The sequence below is a fragment of the Megalops cyprinoides genome, chromosome 14 (genome assembly GCF_013368585.1).
Source record: "Megalops cyprinoides isolate fMegCyp1 chromosome 14, fMegCyp1.pri, whole genome shotgun sequence".
Lineage (NCBI taxonomy): Eukaryota > Metazoa > Chordata > Actinopteri > Elopiformes > Megalopidae > Megalops > Megalops cyprinoides.
In genome coordinates, this window is record NC_050596.1 from 4,229,929 (window position 1) to 4,255,986 (window position 26,058).

At 45.7% G+C, this 26,058-nt stretch overlaps 1 protein-coding gene across 4 annotated transcripts in view; it reads right to left on the reverse strand.

Annotated features, from left to right (window-relative positions):
* Positions 1-26,058, reverse strand: part of LOC118788760 (probable phospholipid-transporting ATPase IH) — a 67,574-nt gene that overhangs the window by 9,526 nt on the left and 31,990 nt on the right. For 2 of the 4 annotated variants that reach the window (XM_036544794.1, XM_036544796.1), the window contains exons 5-26: positions 25,069-25,176; positions 23,222-23,350; positions 21,786-21,889; positions 21,151-21,201; positions 19,911-19,975; positions 19,146-19,227; positions 18,480-18,630; positions 18,194-18,391; positions 17,740-17,913; positions 15,869-16,035; positions 15,646-15,717; positions 14,288-14,361; positions 13,939-14,042; positions 11,549-11,730; positions 9,282-9,533; positions 8,403-8,574; positions 6,094-6,196; positions 5,465-5,610; positions 5,286-5,345; positions 4,735-4,862; positions 3,234-3,369; positions 2,599-2,622 (exon numbers count right to left, since the gene is read on the reverse strand). In XM_036544794.1, the coding sequence (XP_036400687.1) occupies positions 2,599-2,622; positions 3,234-3,369; positions 4,735-4,862; positions 5,286-5,345; positions 5,465-5,610; positions 6,094-6,196; positions 8,403-8,574; positions 9,282-9,533; positions 11,549-11,730; positions 13,939-14,042; positions 14,288-14,361; positions 15,646-15,717; positions 15,869-16,035; positions 17,740-17,913; positions 18,194-18,391; positions 18,480-18,630; positions 19,146-19,227; positions 19,911-19,975; positions 21,151-21,201; positions 21,786-21,889; positions 23,222-23,350; positions 25,069-25,176 (2,682 nt within the window). The remainder of the gene's footprint in view (positions 1-2,598; positions 2,623-3,233; positions 3,370-4,734; positions 4,863-5,285; positions 5,346-5,464; positions 5,611-6,093; positions 6,197-8,402; positions 8,575-9,281; positions 9,534-11,548; positions 11,731-13,938; positions 14,043-14,287; positions 14,362-15,645; positions 15,718-15,868; positions 16,036-17,739; positions 17,914-18,193; positions 18,392-18,479; positions 18,631-19,145; positions 19,228-19,910; positions 19,976-21,150; positions 21,202-21,785; positions 21,890-23,221; positions 23,351-25,068; positions 25,177-26,058) is intronic. The other 2 variants (XM_036544795.1, XM_036544797.1) reach the window with 1 other exon arrangement.

Below are 26,058 nucleotides of genomic sequence, written 5' to 3' on the forward strand. Positions count from 1 at the left end.
TCATGCCAATTACAGCTTACCGAACCTCATCTCTGTAGGTTACCATCAAGCTGACACTCGGGTGTTTTTTTTTCAACTTTTCCCTCGTCTGGGTCTCAGAGCGAGTGAATAGCAATCACAGGATCACTCTCGTGGCCACAGCTTCGCTCAGAGCCACGGGGTGACATTTCCCAGCGGTGCCTTTGAATTTATGCATTTCCTTTCTGAACAACTACCAAGAGAATGTCAGGCGTGATACTGCAGCACCTTATGGAGTGTGGAGAACCCAAGAGATGATGGTGGAAATGTTGTCTTCAGCTCAGCAACCCCCCCCCCCCCTCCCCACTGAATTCCCTTACTATCCTGATGGAGTACAGGAACACAATCCCAAGGTCACATTCAATGTCAGAGAACTGAAACCTGTGCCATGGGCTGTTAAAGCAATACTTATGATTCAAGGAATAAGCCAGGCATCCCTTTTTGATGCTGCAAGACTACTTCTTCTGCCACAGTGGTACCAGGTTTGGAGAAGACAGAGCATTCAGATAGATCACCATGTCCAACTGTGACAGGATAGCTCACAGCTGTTTGATTTTGCTGTCCGTTTTGTACTGGCTGCATTAGAATGGGATCAGTAGTTGGCCAGAACAATTCTACTCTACTTGCACACGTCTGCTCGTTGCGCTCGTTTGGTTCAGATGACTCCTCCATCTGTGGCCTGTACCAGATCCTGGACGGAGGACTCTGTCCCTCTGATCACTAAGACTACACTTAGAAATACCTTTGGGAAGGATAACGGGTGTATGATTGTACGCTGGGACATACTAAAGCATGCGGTTACAGCATGAAATGTCCATACCGACTACATACCTGAAGGTGGTAATTCTATTACTCAACAAATGCCACAAAGTTAAAACACTGTGTTGGTTTTAATGTATAGCTGCAATAGATTAAGGCTTGTCACATTAGTAATGTATTAAGAGATTACTTTTAATAAAAAGCCAACAGAATCCAGTAAGATTTTACCTTTAGTTTTAGAGATATCGTGGTATAAACATCAAGCAAATATTCCAATATTTAAATCTGTTTAATTGCATTTATATCTACGTTTTTCTGAAAAATAATGTGTGCAACTTTTGTAGACTGAATATACAACCTGAGTCAATTTGACTTACTGATCACCCAAGACTGACAGTGATATGCTCAGCTGTTACATGCAGTAAGCATTCATAACCTCACTAGCCAGAAATGAGTACACGTGAAGAGGTCATTTACCCTCAATCAAGCTAGACAAACAGAAATAAACTGACATTTTATTTCTCACTTATGAAGGGAGCAAATGCTTGTAAGCCATTGATATGTTTGTGGCCAGTCTAAGAGTGTCACACTGTCTCTTTCCATCTGGGGTGTTCACAGACAGAAATTATTTATAACCTAGTAAGACGTTACAGCAAAACTCTGCCCAGCATTGAGGCATGACACGCCACCAAGACAAATAACACCTTTTTTCACATTGCCATTTGCACTGCCTCAGAAATACCAGGTCGGCCTTTGATAGATAGAGCTCTCCAGTGCCATTTCCTATAGTATTTCCAGTTCACTATCAGAAACATCTGTGGGACATGTTGCTAGTGCCTTTCATTTCATCAAAAGCTATTTTATCCTGTTTTATCACGAGTAAAAGTTAACTTTGTCAGTTAAGTTGTTCTGTCAGTCACAAAGCTCATTTTGCTGTTCAGTGAAGAATTCCAAATGCAGTGCATCGACTGGACCACAGCAAGTCTCAGTCATATATGTTCAGCTGATTTACTAAATCATGCATTGATATGGTTCAGACAAACTCTTCAACTAGCCTTAACTTAAAGATATACAAAAAATGACCCACCTTGACATGACAGTCCAGTTTTCATTTTTCTCACAATTGACTAATGTTCATACTACTTCAAGGGCAAATGAAATTCACAAGAAGGAATTAAAAACAGCATTGAGAAGGAGTGCATACATTTTAACACTGTGAAAACTGTGACAATTAAAATGTACCCTGCCCTCACAGTGAGCTGTTTTTAGCTTCATCTCTGTATATTATCTCCTGTTGCATATGCACACAAACATTCAAATTCATGAATCCAGATTCAAATATCATCTCAATTATGTTTTACATTACATAATCTTGGTATTTTGATGATGGGTGAGATCCTACACCTGAATACTATGGCGATGAAACCTCTGCATTCCTGTCTGGAATTGTCTTTTGCCCTTGGCGGTTTGAGGATAAATGGGATTCCTAAAAGCTCTAGATGATTTGTTACCATGGTGGGTCCGTTACCATCACTCTCAGACACGTACAACCACTGTCGCAATCCACACGAGGACAACATGGAGTCCTAGATTACGTACGCTACCACAATGAAACAGAAGGATATGGGGGGAGGGAGGTCACCTATATCAGCCTATGGGGGGGGGTGAGGAGCAGTAGTCGGCAGAGTGAAAGAAAAAGCGGATAGGCCTACATGATGTCAAGCAGTTATGTACAGTGGGTGGAGTTGGGAGCAGGGCATGAGAGGGGAACAGCGAAACAGAAACTAAAACAGAATGACAGACAGAAAGGGACAGGCTTACCATCTGTGTGTTGGTGGTCATTAGCTGAGGAAAGGAAGAGAAGCAAAAAAGCAAAAAGAAAAAATAAGAGGAGAGGAAGGAGATAGAAGAGGAAGAAGAAAAAAGAAAAATCAGGACAAAAAGGAAAGCAAATCAGGATGTTAAACTGAAAAAATGCAAACAAAAAAACATCAATCAAAAAGGTTAATGTGATATAAATAAACGGTAGAAAGAAAGATGTCAACAACTGAGCATGCTATTGTGTTGTAGATATGAATGGAAAGCCCCCCTAATGGTTGCAAATCAGAGAAACACACAAGTGAATCCAATCAGCCATATGATCACCCAGGGAGAATATATGATACCAGTGCTTTTCCAACACTTTGCCACAGTTTTACCAACTCTTTACCAGTGTTTCACCAGCCTGTTTCACCTGCTTCGGCACCCTCTTCATGTTCCTTCTCTTTATTAGGAAGAACCACCATGACCAGTTACAGTTTATAGGGATGTGCATCATAGACAGTAATGCTGTAGTCACTGTAATAAACAAACACCAAGCCTCTAATCTAAGCTGTCATGTCATTAGGCTTATAAAACAACCGGCCTTGAAACACTCATTATTTTGAGTGAGCTTGCTGTGACATCCAAGGCCTCACCTGTCCATTGCTGGTGAAAGTGGTGTTGTCAAACAGGAAGTAAGCACCAAAGAAGAACACGGCGGCATCAAACACGCCCAGGAAGGTCCAGTAGATGAAGATCCGCCAGCGGAGTAGGGAGTTTTTGGCAATGTCCCTGATAAAGGAGACCAGAGACAAAAATTATTATTTTTTTATTAGATGATGCCCTTATCCAAGATGCCTTGCTCCAACCAAGGCTGACCTGTGAGAAGCAGTACTGAAGCATTCCATTGTGGGCATTGCTTTTCCTCTGTCAGTATCTACCATTGACATTTGGAAAGCCACAATTAAATGTACAAAACTGACTAATAAGATTTACTACGTTGGTCATTGCACACACACATCATCTCAACTGCTTGATTGAAATGCCAACTTTCCACTGCTGTAGAGTGTTAACATTACAGTTTTGTTACTCAATCCAGTCATAATTCTTTGCAAGTACTGTAACCTAAAAGCAAACAATTCTTCTGAATTTAATTCTGAATGTAATACCTACAGTGTATGCCTAACAATTCGATATCTGCACAAACTGTTTGAACAGTTCTGTCAGAATAAACAGCAGATCCATTCAGCATAACAATACATGAATTTTTTAATCAAACACAGAAAACCACCCACATTTAGGCATCTTGTGACACTGGACATTGCCGATTAGTGAATTTGAATACTTTTTTGTGAATGTATGTAACTAAATGCAGAAAAAAAAATGAATGTCCCTGTTTACATATCAAATTTTCATATCACTGGTTCAGTGAGTTGTTTTGAACAAATCTAAGAGACCAAATCAGCAACATTCCCAGAGGGGCATGATCTCCCTGTGGAAAAAAAAAACACCAAAATGAATACGAATATGATTCTGCTGACATTAGCTGCAGAGATGCGCTTCATAATCTCACTTTACACAGATAAGGGACGCATTTAAAAGGCACCTCTACCGTGCCTCTAAACGTGCTAAAAAGGACACTTGTTGGAGTGGGAAAGGTCTTTAACTGGACTTTGGTTACTGAGCATCAGAGAAGAGTTTGTTTGGTTTGACTGAATGCAACCAGTAGACAGGGAGCCTGCAAGATGCACCTTCACCTCCACCACTGCCGACATGGTGCCACTACGGCATGCACTTCTTCCCTGATCCTTCCTGTTCTGTGATCCTGGTGGTTCAGCACGTGGGCTTTGTGTCCTCAGATTCCCATTTACACAGCAAAGACGACTCACCGTCGGCCTTCACTGCTTTCTCTCTAATTTTTGAAAAATATGTGGGGTGATAAAGGTTGGCAGGCGGACGGACAGGGACGTGATGTCAGCTTTGGGCAATGGCTAAATAGTTTTAATGAGGCTGTTCATGACACGTGAGTGGAGTGTAGTTTTAAACCCTTTCTTCTTGGATCCCCTGCCTCACAGGAGCACAGCAGGTCTGCTCAGAGGCAGAGTCTGGGTAAAGCTTTGCATGCTGGGATATGGAAGGTGGCACTCTAGGCCTGACCTGTACAGAGTCGGGTCTTTCTTCAGGATGTCCATGTTGATATGCTGCTCAATGAGGCTGTAGAGCAGGATGGGTAGAGAGGTGAAGCTGATGTTGTACAAGGTGAGATACGCAGTGTCATACAGGGGCTGGGGAGACAGGGAGAACAGCAGGATTACCATCTCTAACAGCACAGTACAGCAGGGCACAAAGCTAGGCCTGGCTAAACTCACACCATGACTCCTAATCCTGAGATCACAAAGGCATGCCAGCAAAGGGACGTGCCCTCTGAGGATTGTGGCTGGCATGTTGAAGGACTGAGGTTTTTATCCCACCTGAGAAAAGAAAGACTTTCTAATTTTCAACTGGAGCTCTACACTTGGATAGCATCTGGGATTTGTATCTGGTCTATACATCTACCATCATGTGTGTTTGCATATGCCTGTGTGTGTGTGCATATATGCATAGGTTCATGTGCCTACTAGCATCTTGCCACATAAGAGTGTGTGTGTGTGTGTGTGTGTGTGTGTGTGTGTGTGTGTGTGTGTGTGTGTGTGTGTGTGTTTACAAACCTGCTGTGAGAAGCCACAGTAGAATTGGTAGAGGAACTGAGGGAAGATGAAGCACACATTCTGAAGAGAGACAAGCCAGTCAGAAACACAAAAACATATCAAATTTAAAATCAAATACTTATATGCCAATAATTTTCTAGGATAGACTGTTTGACTCTCCATAACAGATGCACACTTACCTTGTAGAAGAAGTACTGTACTAGCTCAGCAATTCTGATGTAGTAATAGTGACCATGAACGAGCAGCATCTTCTTCAAGTGTTTGAACTTTGGGATTGCATAGTCACTGTTCCTTGCTGCCTGACGACCCTCTTTACCCATGATACCTACAGGCAAGAGTGAAGTCAGGGAGCTGGAGATGAGGCTGACAAGGTTTTACATATTCACTGCCCTTGAGGTATTTTTATTCCATCTCTGAAGAGTTAGAATGAATACATCACAGTTGTGCTGCAGAGACTCAATCACAATGACACATAGTTTACAAACTATTCCCACCGGGGAATCAACCTGGCAACCTTTGAGTTATAAGTCTTACTCATTACCACTACATCATACTTTCCATGTCCTTTTATCTTGTTTATTAAGATGGAGGAAGTAATATGGAGCTGAGATGGAAGTGAGATGTACACAAAGAAGAAGTGAAAATGGACACAAAGAGGAAGTGAGATGCACACAAAGAGGAAGTGGGATGGAGGCAAGATGGACTTGGGGAGGAAGTGAGATGCACTTGGAGAGGACTGGTGGGTCTTGGTAAGATGTGAGGCATTGGACTGTGAGGAATGGTGAGACACAGGCACACCAGCACTCACCGATGCCTACGTGAGCCTCCAGGATCATGCTGACATCATTGGCTCCATCCCCAATGGCCAAGGTGATGGGATGCTCCTTTGAGCTTTTGATGAGCTTCACAATCTGAAAGAACAGAAAGTCAGATGTTTTCACTGTTCAGCTTTATAGTCAGTGACACTGTAGAACAGACAAACAATGGTCATATACAGTCACCAATCATATGGTCATATTTAACCTGCATCACATTTCCATTTTTGGATTCCATGCAATTCCATGCTTCTTAGACACACACTTTCATAGGGGCTGCCCCATTGGGCTCATTGTCATGGTGGCACTGGCAATGCTCACAGTTAAGTATGCAGCACTGTGAATGATCCCTATCAGTTAGCCTCTTCAGGCATACACACACTTATTAGTGGATTTAGGTCAGGACTTTGATAGGGCAATCCAAAACATAAATCTTCTTTCTTCCGACCCATTCATTGGTAGATTTTCTTGATTGCTTTGGGTCCTCGTCTTGTTGGAAGACCCATTTTTGGCCCAGCTTTAGCTCCTTGACTGATGGCATGAGGCTCTATTCAAGAATCTCCTGGTATACCTCAGAATTCATGGTTCCCTTGATGATTTGGAGTTGTTCAGGTCCAAAGGAGGAAAAGCAGCCCCAGATCTTGACATTTCCACCACCATGCTTGACCTCTGGGATAAAGTTCTTTTGGTAGTAGGCAGTATTGGATTTTCATCACACGTATTGATTTTGACTGTGACCAAAAAGGTCCATTTTGGACTCATCTGTCCAAAGAATGGATTTCCAGAAACTTTCAGGCTCGTCCAGGTGGTCTCTGGCAAACTTAAGATGGGCAGTCTTTTTTTGACAGCGGAGGCGTCTTCCTTGCTACCTCCCCATGAGGTGGTGTGTTTGCATTCACCTGTATGGGTAACACCAAACTGACCAGGTTTTTATGTCTATTTATCAGTGTCCCACCCAAACTCTTTCCTAAAGATCTCTCCTTTGATTGGTTAATTTGGTAGACTAATTATTTACCCACCTGATTCTACTTACCTACTTGACAACCAAAGCAACTTGGTGTTCACTTACTTTCGCAACTGCACTAATTCCTTTTTAATTTAGTTTTTCTACCACACACATGATTTCTTCAAACCTACGTTTGGAACTGGTAAATATAAACCTGTTATGTCAGATAAAAAGACTGGTACTTCTTAAATAAACATTTTATAGTAAAAACTAAAAAAATCTATACTTGCACAAGGAGTTCACAAATTGTCAAGTAGCACTGTATGAACCACGTGAATGAGCTGCTGGAACGAGATCTGCATCCCCCACCTTCTTACAAGGGAATGAGGTCCACTCTCTGACACGGAATCTCCTACCGGCAGAATTTGTCCTTAATGACGCTTTCTTGTGTTCAATTAGAAGTCTGTTAGCAGAGGCCAGCTTCCCCTCTAGGCCTCTTCCACCTCAGAGCACAGGGAAGAGGCCAACTTTATAGTGGGTGAGTGAGTGAGTGAGTGAGTGAGTGAGTGAGTGAAGGAGTGAATGACTCTGAGTGAGTGAGTGAGTGAGTGAGTGAATGACTGAGTGAGTGAGTGAGTGAAGGACTGAATGACTCCGAGTGAGGGATTGAGTGAGTGAGTCAGTGAGGGAGTGAATACCTTAGTGAGTGAGTGAATAAATGACTCAGTGAGTGAGTGAATGAGGGAGTGAATGACTCAGTGAATGAGTTACATTGCACTACTCACAGATCGGTCTACCCAATTACAGTATGCCCATTCCAATGAGGGGTCAGCAGGAGAAAAAAGCCAACACATTGCAGTAAAATACACTAACAGCTCTGAATAAAATGGAAGATAATTCCTCGTGGAGTAAGATGACACAGAGTGGCAGGTCCTTTATGGGAGGGGGTGGAGCTGGGGGGGCTGCAGAGCAGATTTTGATTTGTTATGACAGAAATCAGGGAAATAGTGGTGCTGGTGAAGGAGTAACTGGGGGTGACATGAGATCAGACAGGACAGGAGGAGAAGAGCTACGCAGCCCTTTTCACAGTTGAAGCAGGAAGCATTACTCTCATGTGGATGAGTCCAACTCCACAGACCCCAGGCCAAATTTGGTGATTCACAGCTGATCCCACAATTAACGGTCATGTTTAGGCTGTGACGGTGTAGGAGTTTGGAATCTTACTAATCAAGTTAAACACAGCTGAAGTATCTTTGGCGCTGATGCCACTTGCAAGCGGTTTTATGCAAACTTGTGTTGTCTACTTTGATGGCTCACTGTAAAGCAGCCAGGATGCCACAGGAAGTGATGTCGCACCTGTGCTTTCTGTAGCGGGGCCATCCGGCAACAGAGGACGGCACTGCAGTTGCGGCAGATCTCCAGGAAGATCTCCTTGTAGTTCCCCGAGCCGTCCTGCGCCGGCTTCATCACAGCACTCAGGGTGGCCCCATCGATGATCAGCCCGTAGTCCTGGAAGTCATTGGAGAGGCTGCAGGGCGCACAGGAGGTAGGGGTAAGGGCTCTGATCATCTGCAACAGCGCCCAATGACTTTCGTACTGGAGCAGGAGTCCTTGAGTTTACATTATATTTAGTCATTTAACTGATACTACAACTGACTTACAAAACTGCATACAGAAAGTCACCTGTGAATGTCAGCATCATCAATCTGCAACAATGTTACAGCAGAACAGTGCTGTTGTCACATACACAATACAGACCCTCAAACAGGTGTATGAGTTTCTATGTAATATTACACCAGTGTCATAAAGACATTACATGAGGGTTATGTGTAGCCTGAGCAGGGGTGTATGTGTTGTATTATGATAATGTTGCGTCATTGTTAGAAAAGCATTATATGAGGGTTAGATACAAGCTGAGAGAGGGTGATTGAGCTGCACTGTAACATTGCATCAGTTTTAGAAAAGCCTTATATTAACGTTGTGCATAAGCTGAGAGAGGGTGATTGAGTTGCACTTTAACATTGCATCAGTTTTAGAAAAGCCTTATATTAATGTTGTGCATAAGCTGAGAGAGGGTGATTGAGTTGCACTGTAACATTGCATCAGTTTTAGAAAAGCCTTATATTAATGTTGTGCATAAGCTGAGAGAGGATGATTGAGTTGCACTGTAACATTGCAGAAGTGTTATAAGAGAGTTCCATGAGGGTTGCGCAGAGGCTGAAGGGCACACCGCACCCTGAGAAGGTGTCACGGGTCATGGTGCAGTGCTGCCTCAGGACGGTGCGGCTCAGGTCGAAGAGGACGTCGTGCAAGCTCTGCTCCTCCGTGCGCTTGGTGGTGAGCTCCAGGATCTGCGTGCTGCGGCGGAACAGCTTGCTGGCATAGCAGGTGGCTGCCGCTGTCTCCATCTTGTCCCCCGTCAGCACCCACACCTTCATCCCCGCCTTGTGCAGAGACTCAATGGTGTCCGCCGCCTTGTCCTGGAGCCTGGGGGGGGGGGCAGGGTTAGTCAAACACTCCATCAGTCAATCAATCAATCAATCAACCAATCCATCAATCCATTAAAAAAGCTCACTACCCTGACAGAAAAACTACCAGAGGAAAAAAAGTATCAAAGCCATCGATGTGATCGTATTGGTGGCAGCAGTGTGGTGTAATGGTAAGGAGCAGGGCTAGTGACTGAAAGGTTTTTGGTTCCATTCCCCAATGGGGCGCTGCTGTTATACCCTTGAGCAAGGCACTTAGCCCACAATTGCCTCAGTAAATATCCATCAATATAAATGGATAAAATTGTAACCTATGTGAGTATCTCTGTATAAACATCTGCTAAATGACAATAAGGTACAAGTCCATTAAGCCATATGAAAACCTAAAATGGGAAGATATCCATGGTGAACTTTCTTTGATGGCATATGCATGCTGTAATTCTGTAATGACTACTCTCTTGAAAACTGCCCATATTGATAGCACAAATTAAACCTAAAAGTGAAGGTTTGCAATGTCTTGATGCAGCGTGCTTAAATGAGGTAATCGTTTTGGCAGCGGAGCAGGCTGCGTGTTGGTCACATTGCGCTGAGATGTGTGATTAAGAGGGCCCCACTGCTGAGAGTTATCCCTGCTCTGCACGGCCTGTTGCCTCGTTACTGCCAGAGCTGCGAGGGCCGCACGCATGCAGTGCTGTGTCACGCGGAGCCCTCTCAAGCGTGCCCTCTCACATGGAGCCTTCTCACGTGGTCGTGCGGTGCTCTGCCTCCGTCTGAGTCATATCTGAGACTGCACTTCAGTGCTCTTCCTCTGTGAGACAACGCAGCCCAAAATATCGTGCTCTTCACCTGAGAAACAGCTCCATAATATACCTCACTGAGGTAGTGTTCACCTCATAAACAGCTCCACAATACACCTCACTGAGGTAGTGTTCACCTCATAAACAGCTCCATAATACACCTCACTGAGGAAGTGTGCTCTTCACCTGATAAACAGCTCCACAATATATCCCACTCAGATAGTGTTCACCAGTGCTTCAGAGGTCTCTTTTGCTCTTTTTGGGGAAAGAGTAGGTTCTACCTGAGGTATTCTATTACCCCCTTCTTTCCTGTGTGATATAGTCTGGGAGTGGTGGCCTCCTTGGGGCTTTCCCATTGCAGTTTACCGTTTACATTTTTTTAATCTTAAGTAAAAACCCTTTGTACATTTACGTTATATTAACATTCACATCAAAAATTATGCTCAAAGGTATGACAGCAGTATCTCATCCACGATTTGAACCTGCAATCACCGGTTTACAAGCTCACCTGACCTCCATGCCCATGTCCCTTAACAAACTATGTTTCCAGCCACAGTTAATTCAGTGCACCACTTCCAAGGAAAGGCCTACCGCCTCTGCAATCTCCAGACTACACTACTCCAAACTACACTGATCTGCATGCTTGTTTGTTCTGTTTTTGATTTGATTATGACTGTCTTTGCACCTAAGCTTCCAATTAACAGATTACCCACCTCAACAGCATAAAAGTGCTGTCAGCCCCATATGCAGTGCTCATCATTCAGTGAACGCCTGGTAGTCATTGACATGAGCGGTGCTCCGATTACTTTTGTACTCATTATCCAGCGTTGGGAGAGCCAAATGCTGCTGTTCCATTGACTGGCTGTGCAATTAAGCTCAGTCAATGGCCACAGCCACAATCAAACACTGGTATGCAAAAATTCCAGCAAGTATCTGCTTTTAAACTCATTACCATTGACACAAAACAGGCTGATAGCCTATGGCCCACTGTTGTGGGAATGCACAAATGTGCCACTGCTGAATCAATATTCCGCAGTGGGAGGACTTGTACCCATAATGCCTTGCAATGATGTGTGCCTGGGTGTCCTCATGCACTGCTACTGTCAGGTCTCAGCAGCCACACATGCAGAGTGCATCACACAGCAGGGAAATTAGCAGGGGCTGCAATATAACGCTCCTCCAAAATAGGGCAGGATGCACTCGTGCCGCTGGGACATACCTGTCCTCCACGGCGGTAGCCCCCAGCAGGATGAAGTCCTTCTCGATGGTGTCATAGGCCTCCGCCAGCCGCTTGTCGCGGTCCTGCAGGGAGAGCTTGGCAGCGCTCAGCTGGTGGCAGACGTCCTCGTACTCGGCCTGAGTCAGCCTCTTGTAGGCCACACATAGCGTGCGCAGGCCCTCCTGGGCAGAGAGAGAGAGGGACGATATTCACTATCGTCTCTCACCCAGCACTCGGTGGCTACTCTTACTCAATAAACAAACAGCCTCACAGTTTTTGGGTCATGAGTGTCAGGTTTTTCTCACTGGTTCTTCTCACTGGGCCCAATCATTCAGGCGTATGGCTCCTCCTACCACTGCTATGCCGATGACACCCAGCTCTACTTCTCATTCCAATCTGATGACCCCATGGCCTCATCACTCCACCTGCCTCTAGGACATCTCAGCCTGGATGAAGGTACGCCACCTTCAGCTCAGCCTGTCTAAGACAGAGGTCCTCATCATCCCAGCCAACCCGTCCATTCAGCATGACATCACCGTACAGCTTGGCTCAACAGCACTAACTCCATCTAGGTCTGCAAGGAACCTGGGGATATTGTTTGATGACCAGCTAAACTTTAAGAACCAGACTGCATCCATGCAGATTTGTGCTGTACAACATCAAGAAAATCAGGTCCTACCTATCTGAGTATGCTGCACAGTTCCTTGTTCAGGCACATTTCAAGACTGGACTACTGCAATGCTCTCTTGGCTGGCCTATCTGCATGCACCATTAAGCTTTTGCAATTGATACAAAATGCGACTGCACGGCTGGCTTTCAAATGACAAAAGAGGGCCCACGTTGCATCTCTCTTTGTCTTGCTCCATTGGTTCTCTGTAGGTGCCCGCATCAAGTTCAAGGTCTTGTTGATTGCATTCAGAACAACCAATAAAACTGCTCCTACCTACCTGAAAGCGCAACTACAAGCCCATGTTCCCTCCTGACCACTGCACTCTGCTACCAAAAGCCACCTGGTGGTCCCGTCACATTGCAGCACAAAATCACTATCCAGAAGCCTCTCTGCCATTGTCCCCCGAACTGATGGTGAAATGGACTTCCACACTTCATCCGTTCTGCTATGTCCCTCACTATTTTTAAGAAACATCTGAAAAAACAGCTCTTCCGCACTCACCTGATCACCTGAATCACTACCACCTAAAGCAATTTCTTAAGTCCTAAACTCCCTTTTTCCTTTAAAAAAGAACTTCAAATGTAATGGTTTAATGCACTTGTGTCTCTACCAGCCAGCTTGTACCTTGTCTGGCCAACTATTTCAACTTGGTAATGCAGCACTTCTACTATTGTGACTCCTTGTATGGCCTTTTCTTGTGTTGTACTTTGCCTCACTTGTAGGTTTCTTTGGATAAAAGCATCTGCCAAATGAATAAATGTAAATGTAATGTAAAAAGTGTAATGTTCTTGTCTGTATATTTGTTGTACATTGTTCACATTCTGCATGAGTTTTCTTGCAGCCTGGAGTGAATGTTGGTAAGTAGGCCCAGCAGTTAAGTGTTTAAAAGTAATATGTTAAAAATGAATATTCTGGCAAGCAGCACAGAGACTGACAGTGCAGAGTGAGAGTAGGGAGAGGCGTGCATTAGGTGTCCCCCTGAGAGGCAGGGAAATGGGTCAAGAGAGGCCTGAATGAGCACCCTCCACTTCCTATCACCAGGGGCTCGAGTGGCGTCAATCAGAACAAGTGGTATCCAACACCAGAGTGCCACAGTGTTATTATTTTGCCACTCAAGGAATAAAATAAACTTAATGCACAGTCATGAAAGGTTGTGGCCTAGCCACAGTGTAGTCCCGGTTTACTGGCAGGGACCAACCCTCTGACCAAACAGGTGGACCTGCAGGTTCATGACCTCATTCAACTATTGCCACGGGAATGTGATCATCTCTGTCAGCCATAGAACTGGGTCAGCACCGGGGCCAGGAGCAACTGCGGGGAGCCTGAATTGAAGTCAGCCCCTGGTCAAACGTGTGCCCCTCGAGCTACAGAAGTGGGTTGGCAGAATCCTCACAGGAGAACTGTAACCGGGGAGAGTCCTGTGTCTAGCGGTCAACTGAGTAGTGTATCCGGGGGGAATCCCTCTTGTAAACCCTCGACTGACTGGGGCTAACAATGTGTGTTTGTGCTTTCTCACTGGGTCAACTATAGGCAAAAACCTAGCGTGCCTACCTAAAATGAACAGTATACTCACTAGTGGTTTGTGTCAGCTGATTTTAAAACACCCTTGTCAAGTGAACAAAACAGCATTAAACAAGGTGCTTAGCAAAATTCCTCCATAAAGCCCCGCCTGTTTAAAACTACAGACTGAACAACTGTAGGATGACCCGTCTCTCCTTACCACAGCGTTGTGCTCCACCCGAGCTCGGACCTGCTCCACCTTGCCCGAGACGACCCTGGGGAAGATGGAGGAGTCGGCACCCTTGCAGAACAGGTAGTACTCCCCTGGTCAGGAGAGGAGCAGAACACGTGGGTCAGGTTTGGGATTTTCACCAGCACATGCTCATTAGTACGCAATCTGGCCAGTGACCCACTTACACAGACCCCGCCCTCCGACTGCGCGAGCATGCCCGCTGGCCCAGATACAGTCAGGGCACACTTTGTACGGTACAAACAGACCTGTGGGCCTCGAGGCCTCACTAGCATGCATGCAGGGAGCAGTGGCCCGCTGCCCTGCCCAGGTGCAGTACCTGTGCTGGAGCGCACTATCACGCTCATCCTCCTCCGGACCGAGTCGAAGTTCAGCACCTCCATGAGCTCGAACCTGGAACCAAAACAGGGTCACGCGTCACTCACTGTGCAAGGACAGCATTGGGCAGGCCCATAATCCTCCACAACAGGAAGCTGTTGAGGCCTTAATGGAAGGCACACGCTAGCAAAAACCAGAGGGAGAAGGAGGCCAAGGTCAACGTGTCTGAGGGCTTCATGGCATGGAGAAACCACCCGTCTCCCTCCCTACGGTGGCTGCTTCTTAATGTGGCTTGTGACTTTTAAAGCTAGACATCAAAGACACAAGCAGCAGGACCCATTTTGTCCGATGGGTTAGACGCGCTCTTTGATCCTCACCTTGGCGCGGTGTCTGATCTCCGCTGATGTCTAACAGGTGAGGACAGGCGGCTGCCAAGCCCTGCAGCCACTTTGGCATAGAAACAAGCTCACCTGCAGCGTGAGACTCAACAAGCAGAGCAGAGGACCCATCTGACCTGCACTCCGCTCCGGATAGAGCAGAGCTGTCTCTGTTACATTAAATAAGGGGAAAGCTTCACACACATCTGGCTGTCTTTCTTCCCCTGTCTCTCAAGCTCATTCTCTCAAATTTAAATTAAAATATGCTTTATTTACATGCCAAAAGAACTTGTGTTACTGAAATGCTAAATACATCAAAGATTAATGCCAGATATTATATCACAGATAAGTGAATGAAAAATACAACTGTTATAGTTTTATCTGTTTTCAATTTGTGCCAAGCATTTCTCTCTCTCTCTCTCTCTCTCTCTCTCTCTCTCTCTCTCTCTCTTTCTCTCTCTCTGTCCCTCTCTGTTGCTTGCTCTCCCTCTCTCTTTCCCTTCCTCTCTTTCTCCCTCTCTCTTTCTCACAGATACATAAATAGACCAACAGAGCTTCTCATTGACAGCTTACAGTGAGCTCTTACATAAATGGTAACATGATAAGTATTGATTATTGCATGTTATGTATTTCCTTAGTAGATACGTCTGTCAGTCAACACACGGCCCATTCCCAGCTGCCATCTTTATCAGAGAGATTTAGGTTTCATAACTCTTCCCAACTCCACGACCCCTGACAAATCCAGTGTGTGGCTGATTTGAGCAGGCAGGGACTCTGTTAAATCTATACTGTATACTGTTAAAGTACACCACACTCATATACACACACACACACACAGGCACACATAAACCCAAACTTATCCACACAGCAGATGCATTAGGCTGGGACATGCTCTGCTATATCTACACTGGGTGCTATTAAAGTACACCACACTCACATACACAGGCACACATCTAAAAGCATTTCAGCAGAGCAGACTAACCTTTCTATCTCATCCTCCCTGTTCAGGATTTCCATGTGACTGTCCTTCAGCCGCAGATAGGTGAAACCCAGCCTGCAGAGAACAGAGGAGGAGACGCGCTGGTCACAGAACCGAACAAGAGGCTTGCAGTGTGCAGACACACCCAAGCTGTGCGGCTAATCCCAGGTCACCGCCATGTGATGGGGAGGACAGGTGTGATGGGGGGGGGCTGCGGGGGTGTCACCTCTTCATGCCCTCCACCAGGGCCACTTCGTCAGGGGACGAGGAGATGTAGAAGGAGGTAGCCTTGCCCTGGTGGATGCCCCGTTTGATCCCGTCCACCGTCTCCTCCTCCTTCACCTGCACCGTGTGGCACAGGCAGAGGGCCCGGAAGAAGAGCTCCTCCCGCTCCTGTGGAGACACACGGGGCACATCACACGTCACACATGTCACACGTTACACGTCACGCCTCCATATCAAAAATTGTACCAGCACACGGTGAGAGCCAGGCAAAGAAGGGAATGACACACAGGGAATGAAACAGGCTTCTTAAGGCAGTGACATGGACACTGGGGTGTGGGTGACATTCTGCCGTCACTTCAGTGTGACTCCACTTGTGCTGCCAGCATGTAAACCCTGACACAGTATGCTAGGGCGCTCTACTGGAGCGTTATCCAGACAGAGGGGTATCAGTGTCCGATCTCCTCTTACATGCAGCATCGTCGCACATCAGGTGCACATCGCTCTGCAGAAAGCAAAGCATTCTGGGATAGACAGAGGTACCAGGCTAGGTGGCTCTAAGGTACACAATGAGGGGCAAAGGGATGTAGATGGAGCTAAGCATGACTGAGCACAAACCAGACAGAGAAACACAAACCACACAGAATGAAAGACAAAGTACAGACAGACACAAAAAGCATCACACAGAGAACAACACACAGAAGCACAGAAACATCACAGAGGAAAACACACAAACACAGAACATGGAGGGAAACAGCCATAGAAATATAAAACACCAACAATAACAAGTATACAGAGACACAACAGAACATAGATATAAGTTCCTAAACACAGAGTCTTTGTACTGTAACACTAATGCAACACACAAAGGATGTAATCACCATCAACACACTGCCAAAGCATGGAGAGTACACATATAGTGCCCCAAAAAAACACTCTAATCACACGACTCCCCCCCACATGATGCACTGAATACACACTGCCACGCCCCCCCCCCTCTCCGACTCAACTCAGCGGCCACCTCCATCTTTATACTATATGCCTGGAGAGGAGCCAGTTGGAGTCCACTGCGTTAAACCATAACAAACTGTGTTTGCTCAGCCAAGCTTCAGCTGCAGGGGACGGGATTCACTCCACACTACCCATCCTTTTCAGCTAGTGGGAAAACAAATCCAGCAGCATCTGAGAAGCCTGGATAAGACTCAAATTCTCCACCTCTCAGAGTCCGCCGTTCTTGTCCCACACTAATTTGTCATCCAGCAGGCTGATTCAATTATCTGTTGCAGGCTGCATTAACTCCCTCGCAGAGAGGGCTCGGCATCGCTGGAAGTGAACCTCCAGAGCCGTACTCAACAGCGCACTGTCTGGGGCAATGCTCACGGAACTAAAAATACATAACGAGAGATTAACACGCCTGATGACAACTGAAGGAAAATATTTGCTGAGTTTAAATTCATGGTAAACTACAATCACCTTACACTGCATTGTTATCATTAAGCAAACACTCTTATCCAGAGTTTCTTACATACATGTAGGGTACAGTTTTATCCATTTATACCGCTGGATATTGCACCAGCAGTTCCCCATCAGGTAATCAAACAAGTAACCGTTCAGTTACAAGCCCTGCTCCTAACAACTACGCCACACTGCACAGGTCCCATACCTGGGCAAGGCAGCAAGCCCCCGTTTGTCATGCATGCTAACTTGCATGCATGACTTTATTTCAGTATTTTTTTTTCTATGTTCAGTAGCTGGTTACTTTGTTTAGTAGGATATATTTGTGACGACTGACATGAAAGACAATTTTTTTTAAAGAATCTTCTGACAGTTGCATTTCCTGAGTTTGTCTGCTGGCGGGGGGGCTCCGTGCCTCACCTTCCCTCCCCCTCCGGGCGAGGAGTCGATCATGTCGATGCCGGAGGCCCCAGGCAGGATCTGCCCGTTGCAGATGGCGTGAGGGACATAAACGTGGCCATCCACACAGCACTCGATGAACTCCATGTTGTTTTCCGTCAGGGTGCCCGTCTTATCCGTGAAAACATACTCCACCTGCAAGAGGAGGGGGCAGCCAGGTCTCACAGAGCTCCTGCACACAAGAGTCACTGGGCCTCCAACTCATTTCTTACCCAATCACTTAATGTGTACCCTGATGCTCATTTGGACACAAAACAACAAATTATTGACCTGATTTAACAATTATGTTTTGGAAGAATAGAATAAGGCAAGCTGCCCCTACAAACATGACTTACGGATGGTCACAGACATATGTACAGCTCTGTTGCTTCAGTGACCTCTCCTCAATGCTAGAGTTCTCATGCTTGTCCCATACCTGCCCCAGCTCCTCATTGAGGTCGGACGTGTTGACCTGTGCCCCTTCTCCAAGCTCCTCGTCATACATCTCCTCGTCCCAGGTGATGAAGTAGGAGCCCAGGAACTTCTGCATCTCTACGGTGACGTACATGGACACGGGGATGATATAGTTGAAGAGCACCATGAAGGCCAGGAAGTCCGTGAAGGCCCTGATCAGCTGAGAGTGAGAAGGAGGAAGAGGCGATCAGGGAAGTGGGGGGTCATGCAAGCGTGGGGGAGCTCATGGAAATATAGCCGTGACTCACCACGTGGCGCTGGCGCTCCAATTCGGTCTTCTCATTGTACCAGGGCTCATCCCGGTTGGGGTCAGCCTGCCATACGTACTTCAGCACGGTGTTGATCATGGCCTTGCTGATCAGGATGCACAGGTAGACGACCAGAAATGCATTCATCGACCTGCAGTGGGAGGCAGAGAAGAGTATGACAAGACACCAGGGATCTGCTGGGTGAAATCTAAATGGATGGATGCCTGGCATTCCACAAATCACATTCAGGAGAGCATGGAAGAATGTGTACTCTGTCTGAGAACAGTCCAAAGTCTACATGTTACTGGTGTTACTGGGAAACTGAAGAGTCAAGGCTCAGAGAAGTAGAAAAAACTGCCTATGATGCATGCACCAAGCTACAAGGCACTGCTGTGGGAGCTAGCTGAGCTATTGAAGGAAACAGGAAACAGGAAACAGTCTTGTGAAGACAGAAGTCAGCACAGGAAATAGACACACATGAATTACAGCAGACATTTCCCTTTAAGTAGAAACTACAGTAGAACATATAACAGATTAATACTCGTAAATTAGCAAGGGCTTCCACAAGAGCTACCGAACCCCTTTGATGGACGGTCAGACATTCAAAGCTATTACACAGCAGGCAGTACACAGTGTGTGCGGGAGGAGTGACACAGTGTGACTTACTTTTCCACTGCAGAGCGCTTCTGTGATTTGGACTGGTAGTTGAGAGCCATCTTGGTCTCCATGCCGGTGTAGATGGCCACAGCTGAGAGAGGGAGATCAGTGTCAGATGGTGAGCGGAGATAAACTCTAACCATCAGTGTGAAAGCTCATGAAGTCTAAAGGGACATCTACATTCAGCGTTCAAAAGCTTCAGCTGAGCTAGAAGTTGTTGTTTTTCAGTAAGAGTCCTGCATTGCAACATAGAGCATTCATTGACTTGAAGCTGAACCTTGTCTCTCTTAAGAGTCCATTTTGAGCCCTCCCACCACAAGAACCCCAGAAGAAATCCCTCCAAAAGTTACACTCATTTAGAGGGAGAGGCGTGGCAGCAATGGACAGAGCTTGAAGGCAGCACACCCTTGTGTTTTCAAAACAGCTAGTGCAGACATACCTTATGGGCAACCTAACAGCTATAAGTTCAGCCACCCTTTCTCCTTGGACCCCTCCCTTCCCAAAATCTAGTTTATGCAGAACCAAGTCACAATGTTTCTTATCCATATACAAACCAATCCATGTCTTTTCTTCAAATGCGATAAAGCAATTCTTCTTCATAAGTAATAACAATTACCATTTTTTTGCAATCTTACAGGCTCCACTAACTTGCTTCAATTCCCCATGCTCAGCATGAAAATGCAGAGACAGAATAACTGATTGGCTTGTAAGGGAGCCTTGGCCTGTAAGGGAGCTTCATCCTTGTTTGTGATATTGACTATGATGCCACATTACCGTATATGTGCTCTGTGTTTTTCAGCGTGGCTCCTCGAAGAAGCAGATTCTCTGATCCCAAAGGCCTGGAATCCCAATAATACGAGTTTTATTTCCACACACAGGAGCATGAGAGTGTTATTCTCAAAGACAGGCAGTGCATATTAGTCATGAATAACGCAGAATTTGGACATCATGAGACTGCAATCAAGTCAAGTAAAGTTCATCACCTATTGTCAAAAAATCTTATTCTTTGTGTAAATGGCAGGTCATCTGCCACCACTTTTGTCAATGAGGCTGAAATCAAATCAAAGCTGTATGACTCATAACATGTACAAATAAAAAGGTAATGCCACAAGATAAAATAAACACAATTATTCCCACACACATTACTGAACAATACTGACAAAAATATGTCCATAATGGACCCCATACTCTTAGCTGAACAATAAAAGTGGTTGATACTAAAGCTCCAGGAGCGTAAGTGAGGGTAACTGTGTTCATATGTTATTGAATGCAGCAGAGCATTGTGGAATTTGTCCTCACGTTGCACACTGAGCTCAAGTTAAGGAGAAAAAAAGTATTAGCATCTGCACGGCGTGCTGCGGGATTAAGATAAATGAGTATCGACGCGCAGGTTTCTGTTTAAGCACAGAAGTCAGGCTGGGATTCCATTAACACCCGGCGCTCTCCAATATGCTGGCAGTCTAATTGGTTTCCCGCTGTCTTGGGGCATGGCTGGGCGGGACCGAGTTAATCCCACCCACCAGAGAGAAAAAAAAAATCTTTCAATGTTCATTCCTGCTGTGATCTTTGGTACTCAGTCAAATTCGAGGATACAGATGGAAGAAACAAACACCTTTTCCAGAAGCTGCTTTTTTAAAATATGGAAATTAGCCAATTGACTGACCCAGATATTCTGATCGATGTGTATTAAGATGGACTCTGAATCTGAAGCAACATGACAAATGTGTATTTATATCTACTTCAGCAGAAAGTTTAACACAAATGAACACTTTTTAAGATGTATTTAAAAAATTTGTAAATTGTAAAATCAAATTGTAAATTATAGAAGGCATGCCATAAGGTCGCGTAGATGTAAATACAGAACAGATTCATGTTTAAAAGGAACATTTGAAGGGCTCACCTTAAGGCCTCATTAATGCTTATCTCCGGCAATGACAGGCTGAAATAAATGGGCAATTTAATCTGCCATCAGTTTCCTGCCTAGAGAGCGGAGGAGGACAGGGAAGGGACTCACCTTGCAATGGGCCCGTCTCGGTCCTGGTAAATGTTGATGCGTCCCACAAACCTGAAAAAGAGGGGAAGAAAGGCCACCCAGCACTGAAACAAACAGCGCCAGTCACTGAACACTCCTCTCTGCCTCATGCCTTGGTCTCCCGTACTCCTCAGCATCCTGTGTGTGTGTGCGCGTGTATGTGTGCGTGCATGTGTGCATGCATGTGCATGGGTGTGCCTGCTCCTCTTATTAAAACCTTTGAATAATAATAACATAAAATAAAAAATAACAACATAAAACAAAGTCATGTGACACCCCACCATCTGACTGCACATATGAAATTGTGTATGAATTTGCATGTGTGTGCATGTGTTTGCATACATGCATTTACAGAGGCCTGGCTGTATATTCATATGTAATTGATCGCATGCGTGTGTGTTCATGTGTTTGTACTGTGTTTGTGTATGTGGGAGTGTGTGCTTGTTCAGGGACCTGAGAGGTTAGCCATCCCTGTGACAAATAACACCTCACTGTCACCTTCCCTGCTGATACAAGTGGTAGCGGGTGTGTGGCTGTGATCACCGTCCCCCTAACTCAGGTAGCTCAGAACCAATCAGCCCTCTGCTTGTGTTCTGTGTGGCGCCCCCGTCACTCACTTGTACAGGTCGGGCTGCGGCTGCTCGCACTCAATGGTGGCATGCAGGGAGTCCAGCTCCTCCTCTGTGTTAAAGGCCTTTGTGTCCTGCACAGCATAATAGGTCTTTGTGGGGAGAGAGGGAGAAGGAGAGAAAGGAAGAGAGAGGGAGAGGGACAGGCAAGGAGAATAGGAGAGAGGTAGGAAGAGAGAGAGTGACAGTAGAGGGAAAGAGAAGGAGAGGAAGAGAGGGAAGTAAAGACAGGATGAAAAACAGGCACATGGAGGAAGAATAAGGAGAAGGAGAGAGAGGGAGGGAGAGGGAGAGAGACAGAGAGAAGGAGAGAGAGGGAGAAGGGGAAGGAGAGAGGGAGGTAAAGAAGAAGAGAGAGAAGGAGAGAGAAGGAAAGTGAGGGAGAAGGAGGGGAGGGGGAGACAGGGAGAAGGAGAGACAGTGGAAGAGGGAAAGAGTTAAACAAACACGTCACACATCTCAATAACACAGGTCAGAAGGGCAGACAAGACAATGTTCAGACACTGAGGGGTGCTGCTTCTAGCACTCACTTTCTAATGAGATAGAGAGTGATGTAAGTAGCCCTGACTACTGTCATTGCTCCTCCTTTCCCTCTCACTGTCTCTTTCTCTTGCCCTCCCTCTCTATCTCTCAAAGCACTGGGAATGTCCCTGACTCTCTGAATCAGAGAACCTCCACACTACTGTCTGAAGAACAGCATACTGGCCAGTTAGCCATTATTCTAGACTGCTAGTCTGTGAGGTAGCCAGCCAGCTAGCAGCTAGTGAACTTTAACAGTCAACATGTATTTTGTTTCTTCAACATACTGAACCAACAACAATATTACTAGAAAATTTGAAATACCAGTACATCAAGCAGTTTGAGAAATGTGCTCCCATATATGGTGTCAGTCTTTTCAAGATCCGATCAGCACAGAGCTGCCTTTTTAGAGGAGTATAAATTCTGATGAGAGTTTCTGAACAGCTGCTAAAGCTGCTTCATAGATGTCTAAGGCCTTTTGGGGGGCGGGGGAGTGGGGTGTTGAGGAATGGCACTGAAACACCCCCTTCATTCCCCCCTCCCACTTAGAGAGCAAGCATTCCATCAGCCAAGAGGAACCCCCCCCCCAGGGCAGGAAGGAGTGTGCTGCTACGCTACTGAGACACACAGGAACTGCATGCTCCCGACAGCTCTCTCTTCCTCTCCGAGAGTATTCATTACCTAACCCAATGTTATGAAATCCCCCTCTTCACCAATTAATAATTCATTCCATTCATCATCAGGGAAGAGTGCACCGGCTTCCGTTTACTGTCCTCTGTTCCCTTACAGCATGAATACCGCATCTTCCCAGCACTGGCCTCTGCAGCAAGGACCAGAGAAATTGACAGCACGCCTGGCGCGTCTGTCACTGGACGGGGGGGGGGGGGCAGAGGCGGTGCCCTTACCTTGTGACTGGACTCTCCGTCCAAGCTGGCCGTGGTGACAAAGCATGTGCCGTCTTCTCGGCTGCTGGACAGCAGGATGAGGTCGCAGGGGAACGTCTCATCCTCCTTCACGAGGACGATGTCGCCAACCTGAGACGAAATACACAGGGGTGCCTCCACTCACAACAGATGTAAGAGAGTGGGCCACAACATCCAAGAACATACACACTGGGACTGCACTACCCTGGTTCCAGCCTCTGCCAACATCTGCTGAGACTGCACCTTAACTCAGAAGAAAACTAGACCTGCATTACACTGTAATTGTCAGAACTTTAGCCTTATGCTCAGAGGGGCTTACAGGGATCACTATTCTTGATAAATGTACAGTTCCGTATCTCAACCAGATTACATCATCAAAGGGAAAACAGGGATCAGAGGCTGTGTCAAAACAATTTAGGGTAGAAGTCACTTTAAAGCACAGTGTTAATCCCAATGCAAACATCTGGAGTGTTGTTATTCATGCACTGGGTGATATGAACTGCTATAGGGATAGCCTTTCCCCCATTACCCCACTGTGGCGTCTCTTCTCATTTGACAAACACAGCCTAATTATTTTTACGTTACAAAGAAACAACATCCAAAAGGAGCACGATTACTTGCTCTCATCCCATCCCTCTACATAAGAAAACAAACCAATGTGTGTTATCCTTACATGTTAGTTTCTCCAAGGATCTTGTATTGCATAAGAGATTATGAAAGATGAATGGCTTAGCGACAGTTAAATCCTTAACCCACAAGGGCTGAACACATGGATTTTTTTCCCCCTGCTGCTTCCAAGCTCAAGTCTGAGTCCCGTTATATACAGGACATCGGAGTAAGTCTGACACATTTCCACATATTCACTGTAAATTAAACACTCAAAGCGTTCTTTGGCTGCAAAATAATGCTAATCAACTAAGAAGAATCTGGAAAATTGACAACAGGTGCTGGAGGCATCATTTCACAGCATGCCCTGCAAGCCAAGAGACCAATGTGCATTCCTCATAACCATCCTGTAAAATAGCCCTTGAGGAAGCCATTGAACAGTTAATTATGCAAAACAACCACAGTACTGCATCAGACAGAGTTGAGAGGTACAGAAAGAGGAGCCTGAGTTTCCAACCGCCGATCAGATCATACAGAGAAAGTGTAGACCGCTGAACATTGCACCTCACAGTTGGATAAATTCTAGTCAAGCCCTTTATTCCACTATCAAGGATTAAAGAGTGTGACTCCTGTAGAATGAATAGGGTCCCCTTCCGCTAAAAGCTTAACAGGGTTTCCATTGCATCACCAGTAACTCGAGCACACTCACTAACTCATCCTGCACTCCTGCCAGATTTGAGGCTGGGCGGTAGTTTGAGCCAAGCGTAAGCCCAACTGCTCTACAGTGGGGCTCTACGGAGGAGCATACTAAACCAGAGTAGCTTTTAGGGGTGAGTCTTCTTGTGATCATATGGTCAAAGAGGTAAGATCAATAAATGTGGTTTAAATACAAAATTAAAAATGAAACATGGGCTACAGGACATACGCTACACATTAATTTTAATTCATTCTTAAAAATATATCACACTGCGCTAACGCATTCAACACCTCAGCAAGTTATCTTGAGATGAACTGATCTGAGTGGAGTGCTCTTACCTGCAGGCTCTCTCCTACTTATCTGAGTACAGCACTCTTAGCCACAGCCTCTATCCCACTGACCTCAGATCTGTTAGCAGTAGCCTCTCTCCCACTGATCTGAACACAGCAGTCTTAACCACAGCCTCTTTTCCATTCATCTCAGGTCTCTTAACAGTAGCCTCTGTCACTGATCCTGGGTCCATTACCCTCAGCTTGTGGCTCTGCTTCCTCACCACCTTGCCGTGCTGGATGATGTGAACAGGACACTGGTTGATGGCGTTGTCTGCTTTGTGCCGGAGCCAGTCCTCATAGCCCTGGGGAGAGAGACAGGGGACCACAGATACAAGAGAGGGGGTGAGGGACACAGAGCGAGGGGGTGAGGGGGACAGAGAGGGGGTAAAAAGGACAGGAAAGACGGGTGAGGGGGACAGACAGAGAGAGGGGATGACAGGGACAGGAGAGAAGGCAAGGGGGACAGAGAGAGAGGGTTGAGAGGGAGATGGGGAAGGGGTGGGGGGGTGGGGGGGGGGTGGTTAATCTAGGCAAGTTACTTTCACCAGTCCTTACAGAACCCCTATGAAACCCAGTGGTATGTTCCTACAGTTTTATTTGCAAGAGAGTGACCTATTTTTCCGGTTTATATATGTATTGTGCCATCATTATGATTTATGCTTCAATAATGCCTTGGCTTTCTTTGCCAAAGGTGCTGTGTATTTTATAGATATGGCTGTATCTGTCAAATCTGGTGGTGCACAGTGTTTATTGTGTCTTGCTCTTTGCCACATAATGTTTTAATGTTCAATGGCAGTAACCTGCTACAAAAATATTTGAAAATAAAATACAATAATATTACGTATTTTCCAGACCAGAATATGTGTGTCTGTGCGTGTGTGTGTGTGTGTGTGTCTGTCCACCAATAAGATCCTCAACTTCAATTTGAAGCACTGACAAAATCCAAATCTGATTCATCACTCTGATCCAAAATCCACACATATTCATAACACTGAACCATAGTGTACACTGTTGTGTAAGTCAGATGCAAAATGTCATCAAAAACCACACCAAAATCACTGACAGAGACAAAAAGAGACAATAAACCCCAATAATAACCATCAGCATGTACTCTCCCCTCTTATGACCAGAACCGACTCAACTGACAACTCAGCCAACAACTGACAACTACCTACCCACACACA